At 39.1% G+C, this 26,508-nt stretch overlaps 1 protein-coding gene across 7 annotated transcripts in view; it reads right to left on the bottom strand.

The window, feature by feature from the left end:
* Positions 1 to 26,508, bottom strand: part of NFIB (nuclear factor I B) — a 287,809-nt gene that overhangs the window by 124,719 nt on the left and 136,582 nt on the right. For all 7 annotated transcript variants that reach the window (XM_089678082.1, XM_089678083.1, XM_089678079.1 and 4 more), the window contains exon 3: positions 6,524 to 6,577. In XM_089678082.1, coding sequence (XP_089534208.1) covers positions 6,524 to 6,577 — 54 coding nt within the window. The remainder of the gene's footprint in view (positions 1 to 6,523; positions 6,578 to 26,508) is intronic.

Genomic DNA, 26,508 nt, shown 5'->3' with positions numbered 1-26,508 from the left:
CAAGTGAGCGACGCATGCTGTGTGTTTACAACTGCTAGTATCACCGCTCCACCTCCTGTAAGATCAGCAGCGACATGAGAATTTCATAGGAGCATGAACCCAGTGTATACTGTGCAAGTACGGCATCCTAGGGTTCCTACTTCTTGAGAATTTAATGCCAGAGGTCTGAGGTGCAGCTGAGGGGTGAGGATGGTAGCACTGGGGAGAAGCTGCAAACACAAAATCATACAAATAGAGAAAACCCCGACAAACTGCATCTGGTGGCAGGCTTTAAAGAGGCAAGTGACAAGCATTAGCGGCAAGTGACAAGCTGCATCTGGTGGCAGGCTTTTCAGTGGCAAGTGACAAGCTTTAGTGGCAAGTGACAAGCTTCATCTGGTGGCAGTGTAAAGTGAGCCATAGATGGTTTGAATCTTGTCCAGTCCCTGCTGAACCAGCTATGGGCAGGCTGATTGTACCCAATTCGACTGTTGTACGGCTTGGGTACAACCTGCCTATTGGATTTTTCATGCGACTACTACCACTATCTTTAGCCATTAGCAATAATCACTGTGTTCTCCCAGCAGGGATGCACCCACCCCCCCCTTCCCCAACCTCCCTGCTGGGAGAACACAATAGCTTCATGGGAGGGACTCCCCCATCAGCATTGACTGTGTTGATGTGGGAATTGAGCAGTTTTTTTTTTCCTGCAACCACTGCCCCAACCGGTTATACCGAACAAATATAACAATAGGCTCCAGGATCCGGTATTGATTTATATTTCCTGACGTTGAATATTGTATTTTTTGTATGCAAATATTTTCAAAATGTATCACTGTGCCTTACCCAGGCCTCTGTTTTATATGAATGAGTGTAATTCTTTGTCCTTTCTTAAAACAATAAAAACTACCAGAAATAAAAAGGGTAAAGAAGCTCTGCCTGTCTCATGTGATTCCAGCCAGCTAGTTGTGGAAAGAGGAATGTAGCTCTAGAGGGATCCCTATAGATTTTTTGTTCCAGTTATGGTCTACAGACATGTTGCTCTCTATATTCTGAAGTGCTGACTCCACACATGCTAAATTAAACATACTAAAGATGGCCGTACACTGAGCAAAAAAAGCTACCAAATTCCTCTATCCTTTCTAACAGCACAGATGGATAAATGTCCCCTCGCTGGCAGCTGGCAGAATACCGGTACAGTGTCTGCCACAGTACACAAAAATGAGACAATGATAATTTTCCTAACAATCTGGAAGATTTTAGGTGTATTTTTTTTTTCTATAAAAATTTGAAACAAATACTGTAATGACTGAAATAAAATAGTGCTAGAATTTAATTCAACCTTGATACAGGTATGCAGACACTTGTCTGGAGGATAGTCTGATAGTTTCAGCCTACTGGGGTGATATACTGCTATACCTAGTAAAAAGGATGCTCCTTAGTCTTAGAAGCTTTTTTGTGTGTGCAAATGCTACAAGTGATTAATACCAGGATCTGTCTTTTAGAATCCACATCCACCCCTTAACATTGGAGCAAACAATCACGTTCTACAAAACGCAAAAATCAAACATTCTATATATTTATTTTGAACAAGTACTGAAAAAACACAGTTTTATTGAGAAACAAAAAGAAGTGAATACAAACTTCACAAATTAAATAGCATGAAAGAAAATGACCATGAAAACCACAAGGAGATTGTAAAGGTCTACACTAACAAATATGTATGACTGAGAAAGTGAACTTGAAGCAATGTGGTTTAGAATGCATAGCAGTTTAAGTTCTTTCCTTAATTCCGGCTTCCCGCATTTGAAGTGGTGAGGTCGTTTATTACAAAACACCAGATCAGTAGACAGCCCATGTTCCCCTTGTCTCTTTCACTCACACCCGCACTTCTTCATCCGCTAAGTAAACATATTTCCAGACAATTTTTAAACAGTAAGCCATTTAGACCTACTGCTTCTGATGGACTGTTCAAACTTTTTGGTGTTGTTTGGACTAACATAGGTAAATAAATAAGGCATGAGATAAGTGATTTTTTTTGTATAATAAACACACAGTGCCTTTTATCCGCAATGGAAGCACAAAAATGTAAAACAAGGGAGGAGAGTGATTTCTTTCATATCCAATTAACTGTGTATTTACTTACAGAACCTTGCTATTAAAACTACTGAGAGTAAGCTTAACCACTTGCCCTCCAGAGGATTTACCCCCCTTCCTGACCAGGATATTTTTTGCAATACGGCGCTGCGTTCCTTTAACTGACAATTGCGCAGTCATGCTACGCTGCACCCAAATTAAATTTACGTCCTTTTTTTCCCACAAGTTGAGCTTTCTTTCGGTGGTATTTGATCACTTGTGTGTTATTTATATTTTGCACTATAAAAAAAAAAGACCAATAGGTTTGAGAAAAAAACTATAATTTTGACTTTTTGCTATTAACCATTAGCCGCCCGGCCAATGACCATTTGGCGGCTTGAAAAGCGCTGCAGCTTTCCGGGTGCACGCCATTTGGCGTGCTCCCGCACATGCGCGGTTTGCGCGGTTGCAGAGCGACGCAGCAGTGCGATCTGTCACCGCCCGTGCACCTCGGACACGGCCGATAACAGATCCGAGTACCAGCTCCCGTTGCCGGTACCATGTGACCTGCTGTGACCAATCACAGCAGGTCACATGACAGTTGTATACAATGGATGGCTTCATTCATGATGCCATCCATTGTATACTAGTGCCTAGCTGTGAATGGTCACAGCTAATCACATGCACATGTCATGTGATTAGCTGTGACCAAATCACAGCTAAGCACAAAAAAAAAAAAAAAAGCTGAATGAATCGATTTCATTCAGGTAAATGCTTGCTTATAGCAAAGTAATTCTTTGCTATAAGCAAATTGTGTAAAAAAAAAAAAAAAAAAAATACTGATCACTTTCCCAAAGTAGTACAGTGTTACTATGGTAACATTGTACTATTTTGGTCATAGTAAAATATGAAAAAAAATCTTAAAAAAAAAATAAAAAATGTAATAAAAAATTAAATATAATAAAAAAATTTAAAAAAATTAAAAAAAAATATATATATTTTTTTTTTTCATACTGTCACCAGTCAGTGTCGCTGTTCACCGCCATGCCAGTTATATGATGACGCTGTACTGCACTGGTGACAGTATGTAAAAAAAAAATAGTGAAAATGATTTTTTTAATTTTTTCATTTTCCGAAAAATTATGACAAAAAAATACAACTTCAAAAAACTCACCATGCCTCTTATGAAGTACGTCGGACTGTCTACTCTGCAAAAAGGGGTCATTTGTGGGATATCTGTACTGTTCTGACATTCTTGGACCTCAAGAAATTAGATTGGCTGTCAGTACTTCAGGATTGATCAATATTCAGATCTATACCATAGTTTGTGAACTCTATAACTTTCCTACAAACTAAAAAATACATCCTAATTTGGGTTATTTTCACCAAAGACATGTAGCAGAATACATCTCGGCCTAAATTTATGAAGAACAATTATTTATTTGTAAACTTTTATAACAGAAACAAAGAAAAATGTGTTTTTTTTTCAAAATTTTTGGTCTTTTTTTGTTAATTTAGCAAAAAATAAAAACCCCAGCGGTGATTAAATACCACCAAAAGAAAGCTCTAGTTGTGTGAAGAAAATGATCAAATTTTAGTTTGGGTACAATGTTGTATGACCGCACAATTGTCATTCAAAGTGTGAAAGTGCTGAAACCTGAAAACTGGCCTGGGCAGGAAGGTGTAAAATTGCACGGTATTGAAACGGTTAAACATGTCCAGTAAAAAAATGAAAAAAAAAATGTCATAAATTTAGGCCAAAATGTATTCTGCTACGTCTTTGCTAAAAAAAAAAAATCCCAATACGTGTAAATTAATTGGTTTACATGTAAGTTATAGCATTTACAAATGGCGGTATAGATACTGGAATTTTTTTTTTACTAGTAATGGCTGCGATCAGCGACTTATAGCAGGACTGCGGCGGGCATTCTGACATTGGGGGGAACTGACTTGCTGTCACTGACATCCCCAGTGAAAAAAAGCACTGATACTGTACTAATGGCACTGGGCAGGAAGGGGTTAACATGAGGGGCAATCAAAGGGTTAACTGTGTGCTGTGTCCGTGTGCTTCACTGTAAGCACACTGCTTTGCATGGCTGTGCACAGCCATGCAAAGAAGTGTGCACGAGCTGACAGGGAGGAGAACTGTTTTGTTTACAAACAGTTCTCCTCCCCGTTGGAGATGCTTGGTGATTGACAGCCGCACCCCCTACCTGGAATTGCAAAATCACGTATATACACGTGATTATGCGCACCCGTGCCACCTTGTAGCAGTATTTCTGCAACAGGGCGGTTAGGAAGCGGTTAAAGTGATATTAAACCCAATAACGAAAAATTATTATATTGCAGCTTACCAATTTTTAGATGTGGTGTCTGCATTAGTTTTATTTTTTTTAGGCTTTTTTGTTTTTAATTTCACTTAGGGATCCTGCCAGTAAGTCTGTATTTTTCAACTTCCCAAGCTGTCCAGCAAAAGTGGCAGTTAGTGGGCTGAGATAACCCATTTAAGGCTTCATATACACTGGCAGCTCCTAAATTGAGTTTAGGAGCTTTTGGCATTTTTTTTGCTAAAGCTGTACATAGACACATAGGCTTTTACTGAGTTGAGTTTAGGGGCATTGACAAAAAAAAACTCCAAAAGCTCCTAAACTCACATTTAGGAGCAGCAGTGTATATGAGGCCTAAACCTCCATCTCTTGAATGCGGAAGAACTGCGTTCAGGATAGGAACATTTTGATCACTGCCCACGGGAAAATGCAAAACATGACAAAAACAAGTGCAAATGCAGTAAAGTGTTTATGAGCGTTTTTGCTGCATTCTGCATTTTCCCGCTGCCACGGTAGGCTAGTGTACATGTAGCCTAAAACTGACAGAGGTGCTTACAATGGTCAGTTATTATTAATTTATCAAAAATCTTTATCCCAAAAGGGGAAAAAATAACTGTTGCTGTAACTGCTTAAAAAGTGTTAGGTGGAGTTCGTCCTGAGTTGTTAGTGAAGTCCATGTAAATCTGCTAGTACATCTAATGCTACCCTCTCCTCAGGCTGAAATGCTGCTGTTCAAAGGGTGGCTCCCTTGCTCCTCCATCCAAACTGGAGCCACACTAAGACAGAAAGTATGTTATTGGCCAGCTTGCCTGGGGAAAATAAAAAGGAAAAAAAGCCATAAAAACTAAAAAGTATGCATTTTTGAACTTAAGGATTGGTAAGCTGACAATTTTGGGTTTAAAAGAGAAGTATGGGGTTCTTTAAAAAAAAATAAATTATACACATCTAAGTGGATGCTGCATCTGTCCCTTGCCTCTTCTAAGACTGATAACTGAGCAATCAAAGACATCTGATTGCTCAGTTCTCGGTCTTCAGCCTTCAGAGAGACAGTGACTGTCATATGTCATCATGCACATTTTCAAAATTTACATGAGACGTACTGAAGTTGCCCATGTCTTCCGCTCAGCATCTTAACCCTAGGTGCTACCCCTCCCAGCAGTGTTCTCAACAGTCTTTTAGTTTCTAATGTAAACACAGGTGCTCCGGGAGGGGGGAGCAGGGAAAACTATGCTGCTGATTTGAAAAACGTCAGTGCTTCCTTGAGGATAACTTTGCTCTACAGTACCTGCAACAATAGAGGTCAGTAAGAACTTGTTTTAAAGCTGAACTTTACTCACTTAATCAACATTCACTATTTTTAATTCCTATGCTGCTAGCACTAGTAAATAGATAGGAAAGTATATTATATTTACTTGTTTTAATCTTTTTTTATATTTATTCAGTTACTTCCTAGTTTCCATGCCTAGGCAAATTAAGTCACACATCCCAGGAGTTTTCCTGAGAAGGAGTGTTCTCTCAGCTAAGCATACCCTCCTGCCTGCATGCCTGAACTAAGGCCAGATGGAATCCAGGAAGTGAATGCTACATGAATCATCTGCCCTTTCTCAAGTGCTGCCCTTCCTCAAGAAATGCAAGGGGGTGTTTTTCAAAGTGATTTCTTAGCAAAACAAAGCATGGGGATATGGATGGCTGGGTAAGCTTGCTTGTAATATTACAAATGAATTAAACAGTGTTTTTGGTGTGTGGGTCTCAGATGCAGTGTAGTTTCACTTTAAGAATGTCTACATTCATAAATGTCTATTGTCTGACCACAGGTTCACTTTACACAACTTTTATGTAATAGTAACCTCAATGCACCGCATAAGGGCAAGGAATTTGACAAGGCCTTTTACGGGTTTAGTAAAAAGCTCATCTTCTCAATCTTCACAGTGGAAACGCTATGAGATTAGCTGAATCTTAATGAAGTTGGGGGTAAACTACTGGTTACAATGAAAGAAGTAACATAATAACTGCTTGTCTCAATTATACCCATTGCCTATGCAAAGCAGATTGCTGACCAATTATACACTTTGAAGCTATCACAGTACCACTTTTGTTCACACACAATGTTAGAATGTAAATTTTCCATGGGTGATATTTACCTGGTGGATTCTTGGCAGGATCATTGTGGCTTGGGCTTCCTGATTGTCCAGGATCTGCAAAGAAATGAAAAAAAAGGTAAGTGTTTTGTGTGTTATAAACATCATGTTTTTTTAACTCCCTTCCCAGAATGTTGATGAAATGTCGAAAGTAAAAGAACAGATGCAATTTCCCTTGTTTCGCTAGACAAACGTGTGAAATAAATTTCTAGGTACAGATGAGTTGATTACATTGTATAAGAAGCTTTGCATAATTAGACTTTCACATTAATTGCTCTTTCACATGACACAATATAAACCTCTAATTCAATCTAAAAATGAAGAAAAAAGCAAAAAAGAATGGGAATAGCAGGAGACTGAATATGGCTGTCGCATTCGGGGTCTATTTTGGGAAGTTTGTAGCAGCAACAGTGGCAAGTTGCCACAAATAGTCTCTAAGAACAATACCACTGAAGTTTCTGAATAATGTATTAGAATTACACTTGCTAAATAGCTTCCATAGCCAATAAGTTAATGAAATCTTTATACGAATAAGCAATTAACACACCTATAAGTGAATGTTTTAAGAGCTTATCTGAAAAGATAGCCAAGTTAAAGTTCAATTTCCAGAGAGGCATTTTCCAGCAAAGAGTTGATTTCCTTTTAAGTAAATTAATTGCAGGAAAGTGATTTTTCATTTACAAACCATCAGATAAAAAAATAAGTCAGATTTAAAGTGGTTGTAAAGGCTGAAGGTTTTTTGCCTTCATGCGTTCTATGAATGAAGGTAAACAGGAACCTTCTATGTCCTGTTCCCCCCACAGGGCCCCCAATAGTCACCTGAGCCCCTTCTCGATCCAGCACTGTGCACAGGAGCCTCAGCTGTCCCGGGTCTCTCTCTCCTCGTTGGCTGAAACACAGCAGCAGGAGCCATTGGCTCCCACTACTGTCAATCACAGCCAGTGAGCCAATGAGGAGTAGGTGAGGCTGAGCTGCGGCTCCATGTGTCCTATGGACACATAGTGCGGGGCTCGGGAGCGACCACACATCAGTGCCCCCATAGCAAGCAGCTTGCTCTTGGGGGTCCTGGTCAAGGGAGAGGAGCCAGGAGCACCGGGGGGGGGCCCTAGAAGAAGAGAATCAGGGCTGCTCTTTGCAAAACAATTACAGAGAGCAGGTAAGATGACATGTTCGTTGTTTTTTTTTTTCCGTTAACGGCTTCTGCGCTGCACTATGGCAGAACTACTGCTACAGGGAGGCAAAATCAAGTATATATACGTGATTTTACAGTTCCGGGTAGGGGGTGCGCGTACACCCTGCCCACGCCGCCATTTACGGCCTCGGCTATCAATCACCGGGTTCTGGTCGGTGACTCCCCGCCAACACAAGGCGACCTCCAAGGATTTCCGACGGGGGAGAAACCTGTATGGAAATAATACAGATCTCTCCCCTGTCAGCTCCTATACACTGCTTTGTATGGCACTATAGAGCAGAGCCATACAAAGCAGTGTGCTTACAGTGTAAAGCACACACAGCCCACATAGTAAAACTGCAAACAGTTAACCCTTTGATTGCCCCATATGTTAACCCCTGCCTGCCCATGCCATTAGTACAGTTTGAGTGCTTTTTATTAGCACTGATCACTGTATTGGTGTCACTGGGAATGTCAGTGACACCAAGTCAATTCCCCCCAGTGTCAGAATGCCCGCCGCAGTCCTGCTATAAGTCGCTGATCGCAGCCATTACTAGTAAAAAAAAAATTCACGTATCTATACCGACATTTGTAAATGCTATAACTTACACGTAAACTAATTAATTTACATGTATTGGGATTTTTTGTAGCAAAGACATGTAGCAGAATACATTTTGGCCTAATGCCAGTGACACCAAGTCAGTTCCCCGCAGTGTCAGAATGCCCGCTGCAGTCCTGCTATAAGTCGCTGATCGCAGCCATTGCTAGTAAAAAATAAATTCCAGTATCTATACCGCCATTTGCAAATGCTATAACTTACACATAAACCAATTCGTTTACACGTATTGGGATTTGTTTTAGCAAAGACATGTTGCAGAATACATTTTGGCCTACATTTATGATGAAATTTGATTTTTTTTAATTTTTTTACTGGACATGTTTAATAGCAAAAAGTAAAAATTATAGTTTTTTTTTTTCAAAATTGTCAGTCTTTTTTGTTTATAGCACAAAAAAATAGAAACCGCACAGGTAATCAAATACCACCAAAAGAAAGCTGTATTTGTGGTGAAAAAAGGACGTAAATTTCACTTAGGTGCAGCGTTGCATGACCATGCAATTGTCAGTTAAAGTGACACAGCGCCGTATCGCAAAAAATAACCTGGACAGGAAGGGGAGCAAATCCTGTGGAGGGCAAGTGGTTAATGAAGCTTTAATATCACTTTAAAGATGTGCAATTACAGTTTAAAGTGGTTCTTCATCCTGTTTGAAAAAAATTAAAATTTGAAAAAAATTAAAAGTTTGAAAAAAATGTAATGTTTGAAAAAAAATTAAAAGTTATCAGCTACAAATACTGTAGCTGCTGACTTTTAATAAAGAGACATTCACCTGTCCCGGGATCCAGCGCTGTCCTCACCCGAACCGGTTCTGCACTGGTCTTCGGGTGCCCATGTTTACTGTGGGCAGCTAGCTGTAATTCCTTGCAGCTTCAAAGCCAGCTGCCCAATGCGCATGCACGAGCCGCGCAGCCTACTGGGACCTGTGACATGTCACAAAAGGTTGCGGGCGAAGGAGAACTTCCAGTGCATCACCACAGTGGGTACCCTCAAAACAAATGCCAAAAATAGAAGAGGATGACAGGAAGAGGACATACGGCGAAGTTCGGCTTTAAATCTGTCTGGTTGATATGCAAGTTCTGAGACAATCCTTAGGACAGTTTCATAAGTGAGGAGTAGTGACGGTGGTTTCTGGTAACATTATCCAGTCCAAAATGTAACAGGAAAAAGAGCCTGTACTTGGTTGCACAACATATGTAAATAAAATATAAAACAGCTTTAAAATGGGCACTTTTGTACAACAAGAAACTGTATGCTAGATTTACTGGCCTTTTAACATATTATTCATATTTCAAGTTTGGTAGCTCGAGGCATTTACATTAGATGAATAAGGAAAAATATTAAGCAAACTGATAATAACAATCCCATAGAGTGATGAGAAAATGTATTTAAACATGGGAAAAGAAGGAGAACCTTCCAATAAAAATAAGCAAATACTGCTGCAACCCTTGTTATCACATATCAAGTTATGGGATATAGCTGACATGCATAACCCTTCCTAAAAATTAAACAGATAGGCGTGGATTTGCTAAAACTGGTGCACTCAAAATCTGGTGCAGTGGAACATGGTAGCCAATCAACTTGTAACTTCAGCTTGTTCAATTAAGCTCTGGCAATAAAACCTGGAAGCTGATTGGTTTCTAGGCAGAGTTGTACCAGATTTGCACTCTCCAGTTTTAGTAAATAAACCCCATAGTGCTTGTGTAGTCACAAGTTATAGCTGGGGATATAGCTGACATACTACTATTTACTCAGAATGCTACACCCTGTTTTCAAGGTTTATTTGATCTATATATTATGTGTCACATATAGTTTTTAGGAGCAAAGTCAGATGTAAAGGTATCCCCAATTGCTTTGGGTTCAGAATGCCATAACATACAATTAAAAAGAAATGTAACAATTCAAAGCCAATCAGGAGTCTATGATACATGCAGAAAAAATTCTCAGTTACCACACCAGATTTTTGGAAGTATGGCAAGCACATTAAAGCAGTTTTAAACCCCAAATCAAAAATGTAATATATTGTAGCTTAGTTTTCTCTTTTAGGACTTTTTCCCTGTTTTCACCTGGTGAACTGGCCAGTAACACACCTCCTGTATTAGAGTGCCCCCACTCTGGATGAAGGAGCACACTAGTACATTTGGACAGAAGCATTGCCAGTCTGGGAGAGGGGAGTGTTAGATGTACTAGCAGATTTAGATACACTAACAAATTGAATCCAAACTACAGCTCATACTGCAGTTACATAAGCAGTTACTGCAAACTGTTTTTTTTCTTATGGGATAAAGGTTTTACATAAACAAAAAAATAAAAGCTGATCATTGCTGCCAGTAGAAAATGGTTTGTCTCAACATTCTAACTGCTACATTTGCAGGAGGGCGTGTTCTGTTGGAAAACAACAGACTTACTGGCAGGATCACCAGGTGAAAGTAAAAGAAAGAAAGCCTAAAAAAGAAATCAATTGCCTCCATTGCGTCCAAGTACTGGCAAGCTGCAATATAATAAATGTTTGCTTTTGGGTTTAATACTGCTTTAAGTGGGCTGGTCACAAGAAAGCAATAAAAGCAAGCGATGCAAACAATCTGAGCTTAGTTTTCAACAAATGGGCCATGTGTTTTAACATGTGCTTCGGATCACTGCAAGCAATCATTATCACAAGAGGAAACTTTCCAACACAAGAAACTAAACTTTTAACACACGTGTGCCACACCTCTGCGTTGAATGTATTGGGAGGAATAATTGGATTTTGTACTTAATCTATTGAAATTTATTTCTTTGAGTTATTTAGAGATACAGGATTGGTTTATACTGCCGCCTACTGGAGAATTTGGACACCAGCAAACAAGAAAAAACAAACATACCAACTTAAATGCCTCAGTTTTGTAGACAAGCAACACTAGGAGAAGATAGACACAGAGGGTGGGACCTGCTATGGACTCCAAGAAACAAATTAGTACAAATCCTTTTTTTTCTTGTTCTGTGAGGGACACAGGATTCAGAGCTAATTAGGATATCCAAAAGCAGTCAAACCAGGGTATGGAAAACAGAAACAAAACAAAACGTAGGGCTGCCTACAGCTCAAAAAGCCACCTAAAGAACTTTTCGCCCCATGCTGGGTTCAAATACGTCTTGAACGTCCACCTGGTAAAATTTAGAGAATGTGGCCAAGTGGAAAAAGGATTTAAGACCACAAGCTTGGATGATGATCTGTCTGAACCACCAAGAAATGGTGAAGAGAAAAGCATGTTTCTGTCAGAAAAGACAAAGAGCGAGTCTGTCCTGCTAAAGGAAGCAGTTGCTGCAAGATAAAAACATACAGCACAGACTACATCCAGGCAATGAAAAAAAAATATCCTTGTGATGCACTACAGCTGAACAAAGGGATAGAAAATAGTGTCCTGACTGAAGTGAAAGGTTGAAACTACCCTGGGAAAGAAGGGGGTTCTCGACCTCAACACCACGTCCTCCTTTTGTAGTACCAAATAGGGTTATTTGGCCACCAGCTCAGAAAAACACCTCAAAGAGGTGATGCAAGACGAAATGCAACTTTGTGAGAAAGAGTGGATAGGGCAATATCCCTAATAGGTTCAAAAGGCATTTTTTGGAGTTAAAATAACCAAACTGAGATTCCATGGAGAAACAGTACCTGAAATGAAATAAAATGAAACAGGTGAACACACAAGGTAGCTACATGAGGGACGTCATGAACAAAAGTCCTAATCAAGAATGTGAAGCTGGAGGTCTCTGGAACAAGATCACAGGTGCCAAGATCTGTCCTTTGATGGTACTCAGAAACTCAACTGTTGATCCAGGTCCGATTGTTAAAAGGTGAGGATTTCCCACAGAAAAATTCCTGGGATGAAAGTTTCCTTCCTTGTACTCGAAAAATATGCTTTCCTCATGCGATAGTAGATCTTGCAGGAAGCAGACTTGTTTTTCAACAGCTATGCTATTAAAACCAGAAATCATGAAGCAAGCTGATAAACCAACCTTTGAGACTGATCTTGATGGTCTGGAAGAGCCCATGAGGATGGTCTTGATGATCTGGAAGAGCTCATAGAGCATCTGCCAGAAGTCTATTCAAGCTGGGGTACCATATCTAACTGGGCCAATACAGAGCATGGAAGTACATTTTTGGTCTCTAGGGTGAGAGTCAGCAATCAGGGTTGCAACTTGTCCCATGAAATCCCGAGGAACTGTGGTTAAATACTTCCAGGAGAAAACCAAGGAGGAAACCATGCCTGACACAGCTAAGGAAGACTCCAAGGAGTGTAGGCATTTAAGCAGATTACAATGTTACAGGATGTCAGTGCCAGGACTCCCTTAGAGGGTGCACTGCAGACATCACTGGAGTTGTTAGCGGACAAGGATTTGGAAAGATCCATTACAGTGGAGCTGTTCCCCATGTGTCTGTGATTGATGTTACAAGGCAGGGACAAGATAACTAAAGGTACAAGGCTACACCTTGTGCACTCACAAGCTGGCTGCTGGAAGAAGGAAAGATTCAGATGACTGGAGATGACTAGGTCACTGTTGGCAGACAATAAAGGCCAATCAAGGAAGGTCCCTCTGCCACAGTTCTGGAACTAGAAAGCACTCTGTGGCTAACTACCACAATAAAGTCAGATCTGAAAAGCACCACAGATTAAGACCAATGTGATATATAAATAAAGAATAGCACAGGGGCACAGCAGAGGTAAACATTCATCCAGGCCCATGGAGGGATAGCTTCAGTCCTCATTCAAATATTTGCTTTTTCTTTCTATGTCATTGCACCAATCATAATTATATCAGGTGTACTGTCTATTAGATAGCTTGGGTTCATTTGGTATTAGAAATAATCAGTATAACAAAGTCTTAGAACACATTTTTTCATTGGGGCTCAGAAAGAGTTTTCAAAGTTAACAAAAAAATCAATGACTAATTTGTTCACAAATATTAACAGCTCAGTGGCTAGCCATATCAGAAAAGGGTAGATTGTCTTGTTTTCTAAATATAAAACACTCTGAAAAATTAATGGGAATCAATCTCCAAGAAATATTCACACATACTTGAACATCTTTTTGACTAGCTGAACTCTTTAGCTGTCTCTGTTTGTTCATTATTGCTCAGGTCCAAACCTCCACACTGTTTCTAACAAAGCTTAGACTGAGCACTTTTCTACCAAAATATGGATTCTATGGCTGTCTTTATACTATATATATGTAATTGGTTAGGAAAATATAAGAAGAAAAATATTTCCTTTATAAAAGCTTTGCAGTTAAGTCTGATGTATCAGTAACAAAGATCATAATCTACGCAAATCAAACACACAAGAGTGAAAGCTATAATTATATGGTTAATACTTAAATGGAAATTTGCATGTCTACAGCTAAATATCAGATAAAATTTCCACATCTGTACACACACACTGTAAATAACAGGTAATTTAGCTTCAGATCAAACACAATTAGTTGAGTAGTATAGGTATGACTGTCATATCTTAGCCAAGACTGGGCATGGATGCCGTGCTTGATCAGTAGTTTTTAATACGCAGACCGAGATGCATTGTGGCCCGGGCATCTCCACCTGCCAGTTTCTGGAATGACAGAACTGTCAGCTGTGGAAGTGAGCCTGCATGTGTGTCCGTGTACGTGCTGAGGGAAGGGCACAGAGGGAGGAAACCATCTGCCTTCGCTAGGCAGCCATTCATTGCTGGATTTAACAGCTGCAGAATAGGAGTGCCCAGAAGGACAGAAACGTGCAGCTTGAGACAGACACTGAGACCATGGGTATAAGAATTGGCACTGCCTACCATTTTTCCCAGGGAATAAAGGCTCTTTCCAGATGTCTGGGTGGCACAAAAAGGAGGAATGCAGTCAGATTTTCTTGTGGCAAATTAACAGAGGATGAGGGTGCCAAGGCCTTATTAACCATTGCAGCACAAAATTACAAACTGTGACACACAAATGCTGTTATCTAATTTATCCCTCTATAACTCATTCAAATGCATTTTGATTTAAACTTTTCCCCTTTTTTATTTCCGTATCCAATTCATGCCCTCATTTTGTTGCCAAGATATTAGAAACAGGTGACTTAACTCTGGATACAGCTTCCATTTTTATTCCACTGATGCTATTTAATCTGCAGAAACACAATCTCATGCATTATGCAGCATGTTTGCTATTTTTTATATGTGAGCTCTACCTTTTCACAGAGAGCTGTTTTATTTGCTGAAGCTTAAAGCACTGTCATTCTTTGTGGTGCTATTCATTTAGGTTGGGATGACCTTAAACGGCTTGCCTCTCCAATTTTAATAGACTATTGTTTAAGTTATGTGTACGTCAGACAGCTGATTATACTAGTTTGACAGCATGTTCCTTGGTATTTATTAACTGTTTGCAAGCGTAACTCTGTAAACCTAGCAGAGGGATAGCTATGTACTTCACAATAAGCCTTTGAAGGAAAACATAACATAAGTAGTGTGTGTGAAGGTTTTATATTTTTTTGAGGACAAAGTGAAATAAAATAATTCCACTGAATAAAGGATAAGAAATGAAAACTAACAGGAGAAGTGTATTGGTGTAATTTACTTAATCTCATTCTATTCCATTAAAAATTAAAAAGTGGAATTTTTTAATTTTTTTATTTAAGTTTAATGTGTTGGTGTTTATTACATTGTATGTGTTGATTATATACCATGTGGGTTTTCTAGTACTGAGAGAATTATTATTATTATTATTATTATTATTATACAGGATTTATATAGCATCAACAGTTTACTCAGCACTTTACAATATAAGACATACTAAGAAATACTCTGTTGGGTATATGGAAGGTTTTTAACAGTATGTTTTTAAAGCTGATTAGAATAAACAAATGGATATGCCATGGTAATGGTACTTAAATTAAAGTTGTATGAAGCCTATTAATTAAGCCTATTAAGGGCAGCACAGTGGCTAAATGGTTAGCACTTCCGCCTGGCAGTACTCGGGTCGTTGGTTCGTATCCCAGCCATGGCACCACCTGCCTGGAGTTTGCATGTTCTCCCTGTGCCTGTGTGGGTTTCCTCCGGGCACTCCGGTTTCCTCCCACACTCCAAAGACATGCTGGTAGGTTAATTGGATCCTGTCTAAATTGTCCCTAGTATGTGTATCAATGAATGTGAGTTAGGGACCTTAGATTGTACACCCCTTAAGGGTTTGGGACTGATGGGAATGTAATATATATATATATGTACAGCGCTGCGTAAATTGACGGTGCTATATAAGTACCTGGAATAAATAAATTAATTAATTAATATGTAACACCGAATATACTCAGCAATATTGCGATTTTGCACAAAATAAATGAACATACGGCTGATGGGTATAAATACCACTAGCAATAAGGCGGATTTTGCACTTCCTGAAGACGACGTTAGACGATCTTTGATCAAAACACGTTGAGGTTTGATGACACAACTTTTGCTGACGTCACATCCAGCCTACGGAACGCACGCTGCTTTGAGGAGTGCTTAGTACAGCGGCTTCCATACATCAGGATCAATAAGGCCGAGTACACCAGGTGCCGGGCATAGGCACTTTATTTGTGAGTGATATTTTTTTTACATTTACCCCTCAATAAAATATCTTACGGTTTTACACTATGGGATATCCTCTTTCTCTGCTTTTTTGGTGATATGCCTATCCTAAACTTGAGGAGATCTGGAGACAACTGTTCCATTGGGGAATGCCCCACAAGCATTATAGACCACTCTAGAAATAAATAGTCATTGGCTAAGGGTGAGTTCTAGTCCATGTAGGGCACCTTATTGAATACAGTGGAGCACTTTGATTTGACTGAAGAAACTAAGCACTTCAATTAGGCTGGAGCACAAGCACGTCCACTTGTTTAACCATTTGGGACTTTATTAATGGCAACTTATGCTGTATGTTATTGTCTGAAATATATGCATGATTATATGTTTAATACTGATGCATGGTCTGTTTAAATTTTATTATTCATGTATTGTGGCATATTGCACAAGTTTAGGACTGTTGCAATAGTTTATTCCATTTTTTGTTTGCTAAGTATGGAACATCTAGAAGCGCATGAGCACCATTTTAAGTATTTCATATCCCTCTATAATGTCTCAACCCAGAGCACTAAGTATAATTTCTATCTGCTACCTCATTTCTCTGCTGTCTACATGAGTCACTCTTCTGACAAGTTTCCCTGACACCAAGAGCTAAAAAGGTGACAGGGAAGAGAGTTCCTGCACACAGCCTGTGATTTACAGCCTCAGCTATGTTCCTGTGTGCTGTGTGAAGGGGGTTGTGTCCCTTCCTTCCAATCAGCTCTCACCTCTCCTCACTGAGCTCTGCAAAGTATAACTTCATCTCCCCACTCCCTGCTTTCTCTAAGCTCAGCAAACTGCCTAAATTCTGCACTTTCAATGGCTGTAGAAAAGAGAGGGCTGCAGATAAACAGTTACAAGTCATGTAGAAGAATGTGTTTTTTCTCTGTGTATCACTTGAAGCCAGTCACTTCACTGAGTATATCTAGGGATTTACAACCACTATTAACCATGGTCCAATTTACCTTAGTAAAGAAAAACTTCCTCCTGACCCCATAAAAAGCCTCATGAGCATGGGTAATTGTGAGTTAGACAGCCAAAGCTCATTGCCTGGCGCATGTAAAAGCTCCTTCACACCAATGTGTGTGCATTATTATTTTTCATGTAGGGGTATCCATTAAAAAGGCGTGAAAAAACAGCAAAATAAAAAAACAAAAAAAACCCCACTAACACTATTGAATATCATCACCATTTAAAAACTAGGCAGCTGGTCATTTTTTAGCATGCTCTAGCATGAACTAAAGTGGCAGGAGACATGCTGCATCTGTCTTATACACTAAACTTTATGTTTTAAAGACACCTTAGTGGCATGGAAATGTGCACACATGAATTACAGTAAGTGGGCACTGGTTCCTAAACTTTGATGTGTCAGTAAGGGGTAAACAACTGCCAAAGATGCATTCACCAACCACTGTTTTGTCATAAAAAGCCCCACTACTGCAGCAGAAGAAAAAATTGTCATCCGTGTTTTTGGCTACAATTTCAAAAACTTAGTCTTCTTAAACCTGTCAACACAAAATAAAAATCTGTAGTGCCAAGCTCACCAAAAAAAAATCAGTCTATGAGGACTTGTTCACATATTACACGTTAGTGCATACTTAACGTGCACAAGCTGAGAATTGTATACACGTGTTGCAGTATCTTTATTAAACCTTTTTTTCTTCTTTCATTTTACTTTATGGTAATGCTATGCATCACAGTGTGTCAGAACATTCTGTGCCATGCAAAAATGCAAGATATCCTATATTTCTTCAGTACACACCAAGGCAGCGCAACCATAGGGCACAAGACACATTGCCTTGTACCTGTGTTGGGGCTGGTTGGCCACCACTACTGGTGTGAACAAGTCAATAATGTCACCATGTACGTAAATAATAAAAAGCACAAACAGATGACTCCTGATGGAAGGAGATGTAATGCTGGAGGTAAGTGATTGTCATGACATGCATTATCATGTTCTGAAAGACTTTTTCTTTTAGCAAAAAGGTATGTGATTCCTTAGTTTTTACTTTCCTATTTCCACAATTATGTACTATAAATGCATTGGGAAAAAAAACAAATTTTTCTTCCCCTGCCTATGATGCTAACTGAAACCACAAGAAGCTGCTAAGAGACATCTGTAACAAACATTTGTATACAGTAGTGCCCTTCAGTACTCAGCTCTTAATGTAGAACACAGCTGTTCTGTAATTAAGTGCAGTCATTTTACAATATTGTTACATATTGTTCCATTTACATTGTACTTAAATCGTTGCCATACACAGACCGATTCATGCAAGCAACGCTCCTGATTCTGACAGTTTCCAATGGCCAGAACTCATACAGGAGTCATGCAGCAATTTACCAATGAGACACGACATTCTGGTGATTATTGTGGGTGAACCACCTAATATATAACTAAAGGCAAAACTTTTTTTTTAGTTTTGGATAGAGTGCAGAGGGATTACCACCGTGAAGGAGATTCTCCTTCTCTATTTGTCCTGTTTTCCATCATTGAAAGTAAAAGTAAAAGAAAACCCAAATTTCAGGTTGTCCCTACAAAAGTAATAGAGGGGAATTCTTCCAATCAGGACACTAGATCTGGTGACTTGGGGGTTCCCAAGGATTTAAGTAATTTGCAGGGATTTCCTTTCACTTTCTAGTTGGCTATGGAACAGGTAGTGAAGGGAAATCTCAGCAATGGGACACAAATGGTGAAACAAAATCTGACAGGGGTTATAACCCTCCCTTACTCTATCCAAAATGAAAAAGGAAGTTTTGCCTGTAGTTATTATTATTATTTTATTATTATACAGTATTTATAAAGCGCCAATAGTTCGCTCAGCGCTGTACATTACAAAGGGGGACAGAACATGTGACAGAACAATACCAATACAATGCAAAACATGAGGGGATCGAGGGCCCTGCTCTTTCAAGCTTACAATCTAGGAGGTTCTACTTTATGTCTATGGGGGTCTTCAAACTAAGGTCTGTGGGCCAATCCGGCCATCTGCAAGATTTTATCCAGCACACTGATGTAAGAGGGGAGTCTTATGGGGACCATGAAGTAAATAACGGGGGATTCAGATATAAGGGGGCTCTTGATGGGGACTCTGATATAAGGAGGCACTGATGGGTACTCTGATAAAAGGGGGAGTCTGATGTAAGCAGGACTTCAACGTAAGGGGGACTTTGATGGGGATTCTGATAAAATGGGGCTATGATGAGCTGAAGTTTATTTTAAATTTATTTTAATTGGTCCACTTCAGTTTTTTCTGTTCTAAATTATATCATGTTGATTACAAAAAACTCCAAGTAAAACTAATTCATTTGTTTAAATTTGGTTTAACATAAAAACTGATTTTTTTTGGGCTCCTGGATACTTGGAAAATATACAGTGTAGCCCTCGTACTAAAAGGTTTGGAAAACCAATACTAAAGAAGACACACATAAGGAGAAATACTACTATATGTACTACAGTTGAGCTACAAAAAAACATGGCATATATGGAGTAACCTGCATTAACTTTTCATGCCAATAAAGCAAAGATGACTCTCCATCAACCCTGTTTCTAGTTCCCATAATATATAGAATTTATATGGTACCAACAGTTTTCTTCAGTACAGTTACAATACAATTCAAGCCAAGAGGGTTAGGAATGCCTTTCTCCTGAGAACTTTCAATAAAGCAGTATCTATTAACTGTGACCTCTGCCTATTAGTTTTTATTTAGAACGTTAAAATAAAATAAATGTGAAAATGGAAAAACGAACTGAACAGTCCAAACAAATATAACTGACAGCTTACATGAGTCCCAACCATTGCTTGCTAATTGTGTGGTGTTCTATAATAAACTGTTTTTATTCAGGCCATACTTGCAATAAAATCAAACAAACCAAATCATTAAAGTGTATGTCCAGCCAACTCTTTGTTTTCCTGTTTTGGATAGAGTGGAAAAGGGTCAGAACCCCTTTTAGATTTTCACTGCTATACAGGGCTCTTTTAGAGAAATGTATTCTCACTTCCTGTCCTGCTGACATTTTACAAGGTAGAAAGTAAGGGGAACCCAATAGTAACATAAACAGAAATGCTTTTATTTAGTAGAATGGAAATAGGCTAGAACCCCTAGCAGGTTTTTATTTTGGTTCGCTTCCCTGTTGCAGATTTTTCCTTGCTTTCTGTCTGGTAAAATCATTGTCAGCAAGACAAGAAGTGAGGGTTAATCTTCTTAATAGAACTCCAGATAGCAGGAAAAAACTGACAGAAGTTCTAATCCTTCCCTGTTCTATTTGAAAGTAGGAAAAAAAGTTTTGGCTCTATATATATATATATATATATATATATATATACTTTAAATTCAGCAACATTAATAAGACATAGAAATGAGAATATATACAGTTTATAATAAAACTCATATACATTTACTTGCAACAAGTTTATGCAATAGCTCTTACCTTAAGTAATTTTTAACTTAAGCCTTCTAAGTCCTATTTTAGGACATATTTGTGGTCTAATCCCAAGGAAGGAGATACAGGATATATACACCACTTGTATTTCTGACCTCAAATGCCACAGAGGCCAGAGAAGATAACTTGATAACTAGTCAGTTCACATCTATGCTGATTCCATTTAATTTATATGCAACATTAGTTTAAAATATATTACCATTGTTACTATTCTGTATTTTCTGTTAGACTAATTATAAGCAGCAATGGTCACAGATTGCAGAAGCAATTTGAGCAAAATACAAAGTCTGAAGCTGCTTATAACTGTTGACTTATACATCTGCACACATTACTGTTATGGTGGCATTTCTTCTTTACCTGCCTTCACTTTGTATCTATTTTTTTTCTCTGATTTATACACCTTTTTACTTACTCTTATATCACTTCCTATTCTATCAAATAAACTACTACCACCTGATACTGTGAAGTTCTTCCATTGTGGATAGGGCCAGCAAGGTCCCTTCTACTTTGTGCTCTTTATGTATGTCCTCCTCTTACAAGTAACATTTATTTATATACCTTGCCTTGGACTGGGAAGCACATTTATTGTACAAACACCAAATGGATCATCACAAGCGAGGGTACTGTGTTAGACACTGATGAAAAAACAACAGGTCATAGCCCTTAAGCCTTCTTTGGCAACCATCAATGTTGAATGTTTGTGAGACGTCAACCTATTATTTTTGTACTAAGATGCTCTAAAGCACAAGACTAAGGCAAGCCATACATTATTACATTTTCTTTTCTTCCACCATAGGTTACAGGAAAGAAAATTGCTTGATTCTCCCATCAACAGTCAGTGTTGATGGTGGAATGCCTCCTGTGGACTATAGCCGCCAGCAGTAATTGCATATACAAATCTGACAGGCAGGTTGTACCCCAGCCGATGGATGGATTGACTTAGATAAAACCAGCCTATCCCAAAAAAGGATCAAATCTCGGCAGGTCCCTGCTGAACCAGCCAAAAATCTATGGCCGGCTTAAGAATGCAAAAGTGGGGGAAAAGAGTTATGAGACATTAATATCATAAGGGAACATAAGAAAAGAAATTTAGTCTACCTACTGTACCAGCACCAACTGGATTTTGGCAGCCTAGTTGTGATAAGAGAATTTAAAGGATAAGTTCACCTTTAGAACATGTCACATGTTCCCATAGCTGCAGCTGCACCCGACACCCCCCACCCTCCCTCTGACAGATAGTACAGGGAGAAGTCCCCCCGTACTATTTGTCAAATTTGAAAACAGTGCGGCCGTGCAGGGCTCCGCCCACACGGCTACATCACTCATTCACAGTGTTCTGTGAATGAGTGGCTACAAGTCTTGACAGCCGCTAAGGCTGTGAAGCACCGTGGTAGTTCATTGAAGCTTCCTGTCAGTATATCTGCTTGACTGTACATCCCGTACGGCAAGCAGATATACTGACAGGTCTGCAGAAGACCTGCATGGCATCAGCGATTTACTGGTTGCTGGTGTAATGCTTTTCAGGCTCCTTTGGAGAAAAATAATAAATGTAATTTTTTTTACCTGCAAACAAATGTGCATTAATTATTTTTGTCCAGACGGCGAACTTATCCTTTAATAAAGTCTGACTGGTAGCCATAACTGAATGCAAATATTACACCTAAGCCAGCATGTGGGATGTGTACTGCAAGTGGTACTCATACTTAGTAGTCTAGATGGTACTTAGCAAGGCTTAGAATGTATCGGTAGAGCTGCTTAGTGGATATATGCTTTCCCTGTTCCTGGATGCCAGTGCGGCACTAGAGAAAGAATGTTAATTTAGCAAACAGAGTAGAAGTGTCTGTGTCTACAGGATTTATCAGACAGTCTGAGCAGGACAATGCTCAGCTTGCATGGTGGTGATGTGTGCGGGTGGTACATGTGGTAATTGGTAATAGCACAGGTGGTACCCAGAAAGGACACATTTTGATTGTGGCATAAAACTGGCTACCATCTGGGAACCACTGGTCAAACATGTTTCTATAAATCATCAGACTGAGCTCAAAATCTGTCAATTACATTTACCAAAAACATCAATATAGCACTGGTATCTTTAAACTTAAGCTTCTGTTAAGTGAAAATACAGTTTTACCAGATAAGCATCCAGATAATGCATCTGCAAAATAGAACAATGTCAACCTAGATGTTTAAATATGAATATGCTCATTTGTAATGTAATAATTTGTGAATGCATAGTAAAGCGACAAATGTAATATATTGTATCCTTTAAAAGAAAACTGTACCAAGAGGAATTAGTAGGCTGTCATTGCTGATCTTTCCTTCTGCAATGCTGGTTCAAACAAAAATGATGACTTCAATAGTTTCTAAGTCACTGACACAGAATAAATATACAGAACAGAAATTCTGACTTCACCTAATTAATGCTTGTTCTAGTACACAGAATAGGGCAAAGGCAACCAGGCAACTAACATATTCAGGAAAGGTCGTACAGGCTTCCTTTTATATAGCGATCATAACTTGTTATCCTTTCTATATTGCTATTTTTAATTGTATATAAATCGCAAGATAAAATCATATGTACGTTGCTTATTTAGTATTAGATGCTAGTTCTTTAAAATCCTGAAAGGCCTCTGCTGTTTGGATTGTCAGTAGCACAGGTGATGTTGGCCCTTGCTGAGCTGACCAATGCTGGAATAAGTTCTTGGCAATGTGCACTTGGCACACTCCATTCTATCCTCAGCCAGAACAATGAGGAACACAGGAAGTATAGAGCTGGTCCTGTCTCCTTGGCAGTTAGGCTGGCAACAGGGTGAAGAGCCATATCACTGCCAAACCTGAATCAGTAGGGAAGCCCAGCTTGCTGGCAAGCGACTGTGTTACACCCTGATCTCAGGATTCCCAATCAGCAGTAATGCCAAGGCCAGAGCTTTCTTCTGTTGTTTGAACTGCCAGCAATTCACACACACTGCTGTTTTGGCTTTCCACTGGTTTCTGTTTGCAAGATACTGACAGACACAAGGTCAGGATTTTCAGCGAGCATCTTATATGTATGTATAGCAGTGCAGTGGATGAAAATGCTGAGGATGCTCTTCTGGAATTGCTACTCTTTAAATAAAACACACATAAACATATACTGTATACATTATTATATTTTTATAATACAGAATTTACAGTATCTCACAGAAGTGAGTACACCCCTCACAGTTTTGTAAATATTTTATATCTTTTCATGTGACAACACTGAAGAAATGACACTTTGCTACAATGTAAAGTAGTGAGTGTATAGCTTGTATAATAGTGTAAATTTGCTGTCCCCTCAAAATAACTCAACACACAGCCATTAATGTCTAAACCGCTGGCAACAAAAGTGAGTACACCCCTAAGTGAAAATGTCCAAATTGGGCCCAATTAGCCATTTTCCTTCCCCAGTGTCATGTGACTTCAGGGGCAGACTGACCACTTGGAAACTCAGGCACTACCAAGGGCCCGGGGTCAGTAGGGGGCCCCATGAGATGCCCCTGGTACCTTTTTCATAGGCTTTTTTGAGTTTGGGCAAGGACACAGGGGCCCCATGATCCCCTATTGCCTGGGGGCCCCATGAGTTATCAGTCCGCCCCTGTGTGACTCGTTAGTGTTACAAGGTCTCAGGAGTGAATGGGGAGCAGGTGTGTTACATTTGGTGTTGTCTGTCTTACTCTCCCATACTGGTCACTGGAAGTTCAACATGGCACCTCATGGCAAAGAACTCTCTGAGGATCTGAAAAAAAGAATTGTTGCTCTACATAAAGATGGCCTAGGCTATAAGAAGATTGCCAAGACCCTGAAGCTGAGCTGCAGCATGGTGGCCAAGACCATACAGCGGTTTAACAGAACAGGTTCCACTCAGAACAGGCCTTGCCATCGTCGACTAAACAAGTTGAGTGCAAGTACATACTGTATATAGCGCCAACAGTTTGTGCAGTGCTTTACAAAATACTTGCTTGTATACAAATACACACTTATGTTTATCTACATAAATAGTGTGCTTTCCTTATTTCTCCACTTAACTCCCACAGAATTCTCATTGTACAGATGACTTAAATAAATACTTTATGTTACCTAGGCTACATACGCTCACCTTCATTTTAGGCTGATTTACCCTTATTTAAACATGATAAGCGTATGGACCAGATCACACTACGGTATCAGTGATGTGGCAGCAGATATACTGCATACCTTTCTCAGATCATACCCTTTTATCCCTAGTTATTTTGGGCAAGAAAATCAGACAATCAATACATCCTATTAAGGCACGGGGGGGTTACTAAAACTGGAGAGCGCAAAATCTGGTGCAGCTCTGCATAGAAACCAATCAGCTTCCAACTGTTTTTGTCAAAGCTTAACTGAACAAGCTGAAGATGGAAGCTCATTGGCTACCATGTACAGCTGCACCAGGATTCTGAGTGCTCTAGTTTTAGTAAATCTCCCCCACCGTTTCATGTACTTACAAACACCTACATTTATTACTATATTACAGCAAAAAATGATTACTACAAATACATAAATAATTGCTGCACATTGGTGCATGTTTCAACACTATTCTCTATCCATGGAAAGCAGATTCCCAAAGTTAAAAACAAAAAAACCAGACTGGTAAGCTGCTCAACACCATGATAATAAGAAAAATGTATGAAAACAGGACTAAACCAACATCTCAATCTACATTAACTACTTAACTGAATCCTTATGCTGCTAGCATTAGTAAATTGATATGAAGGTATATTATAATTACTTGTTTTAAACTTTTTTGTGCATCTGTTCAGATGATTCCTGGTTTCTGACCTAGGCCACAATGATGTAATACATCCCAGAAGTCTTCATAGGCATTTTGTATCTTTCATCTGGAGAAGGAGAGGAAGGGCTTTCTCAGCTAAGCACACCCTGATGCCAGCATGCCTCAGATAAGGACAGATGGATTCCAGGAAGTAAATACCACATGAACCATCTGCCCTTAATCAAGATGGCAGCAACTAGAAATGCTAGGGGGGAGGGGGTATTTTTTTAAAGTAATTTCTCAACAAAATAAACATGCAGACATGGCTAGGTGGGTGAATTTGTTTGAACACTAAAAATGAATTAAATAGTGCTTTCGTTTTGTGGTGCTCAGATATAGTTTAGTTTGGCTTTAACAGTGTAACATTACTTTGTGAGCTATTTTTTACAGATCAACAAATCACACCTAAAATAAGGAAAATAAGCAAAACTGTGGAGGAAAAAGAGGATTTAAATGATGATATGATGGTAGGTTGATAGTGAGCCTTTCACTATGGGGCAACTAAAGCTCTTGTATATACGTATGTTCCAGGGCAGTAACTCAATACAAACAGGACTGTGCTTTGAGGGTCCATGCACATTAGGCAGATGAAAAAATACCAGAATCTCTGTCAGAAAAAGCAGCATAAAAAATGTTCATAGTGGCTCATATTGCACATGAGTATATGCAGGTTTATAGTCATTTGCTTTTATAAGTCTATTTTCCCAAAACATTCCTCTCTGCGTGTTTAGGTATGTTTATGCTCGTCAATCATTTTTTCTCCTCAAAAATGCACTTGTGATGTTTTTTTTTTGTTGTTGTTGTTGTTTTTTTTTTTTTTTTTTATTAACAGCCTGAAAACGCTCCTCTGCAAATGTGCCTGTAATACACCCAAATGTGCATGGATAAATAGACAAACATAGAGCTGCTTATATAGGCTGTAGAAAACAAACGCCAAAAGCCTGTATAAGCAGCTCTGTTTGTCTATTTGTCCATGCACATTTGTGTGCATGAGATCTAAAAATACAATTAAAAAAAATTAGAAGTGGCAGCTCCTATATTTCCATGCTTACGGGTTTACTTTAAATATCAACTTGGTATACAGCAGTAAATGTACTACACCAAATAACAGAGCGTAACTGGAGATAGTTCAGTCAAGTAAGGACACGGCATGCTCTATCCAATGTTTATCACCCAAGAAAAGAGGAGAAGAGGGGAGAGGGGAAACGGTGAAGGGGTTACATAAGGATATCAAATGGATCATGTGTGTCCTAGTTATCTATCTCCTAAAGAATGCACTGTCCACACTGAAGGCAAAGTTTGACATTTCACCGCATGGATTTGTTTCATAGTGTTTTATTTGTAGGTTA

This window comes from Staurois parvus, unplaced genomic scaffold (assembly GCF_062004578.1).
Source record: "Staurois parvus isolate SC_StPar_1 unplaced genomic scaffold, SC_StPar_1.0 ptg000198l, whole genome shotgun sequence".
NCBI lineage: Eukaryota > Metazoa > Chordata > Amphibia > Anura > Ranidae > Staurois > Staurois parvus.
This window is presented reverse-complemented; position numbering and strand designations above follow the sequence as displayed.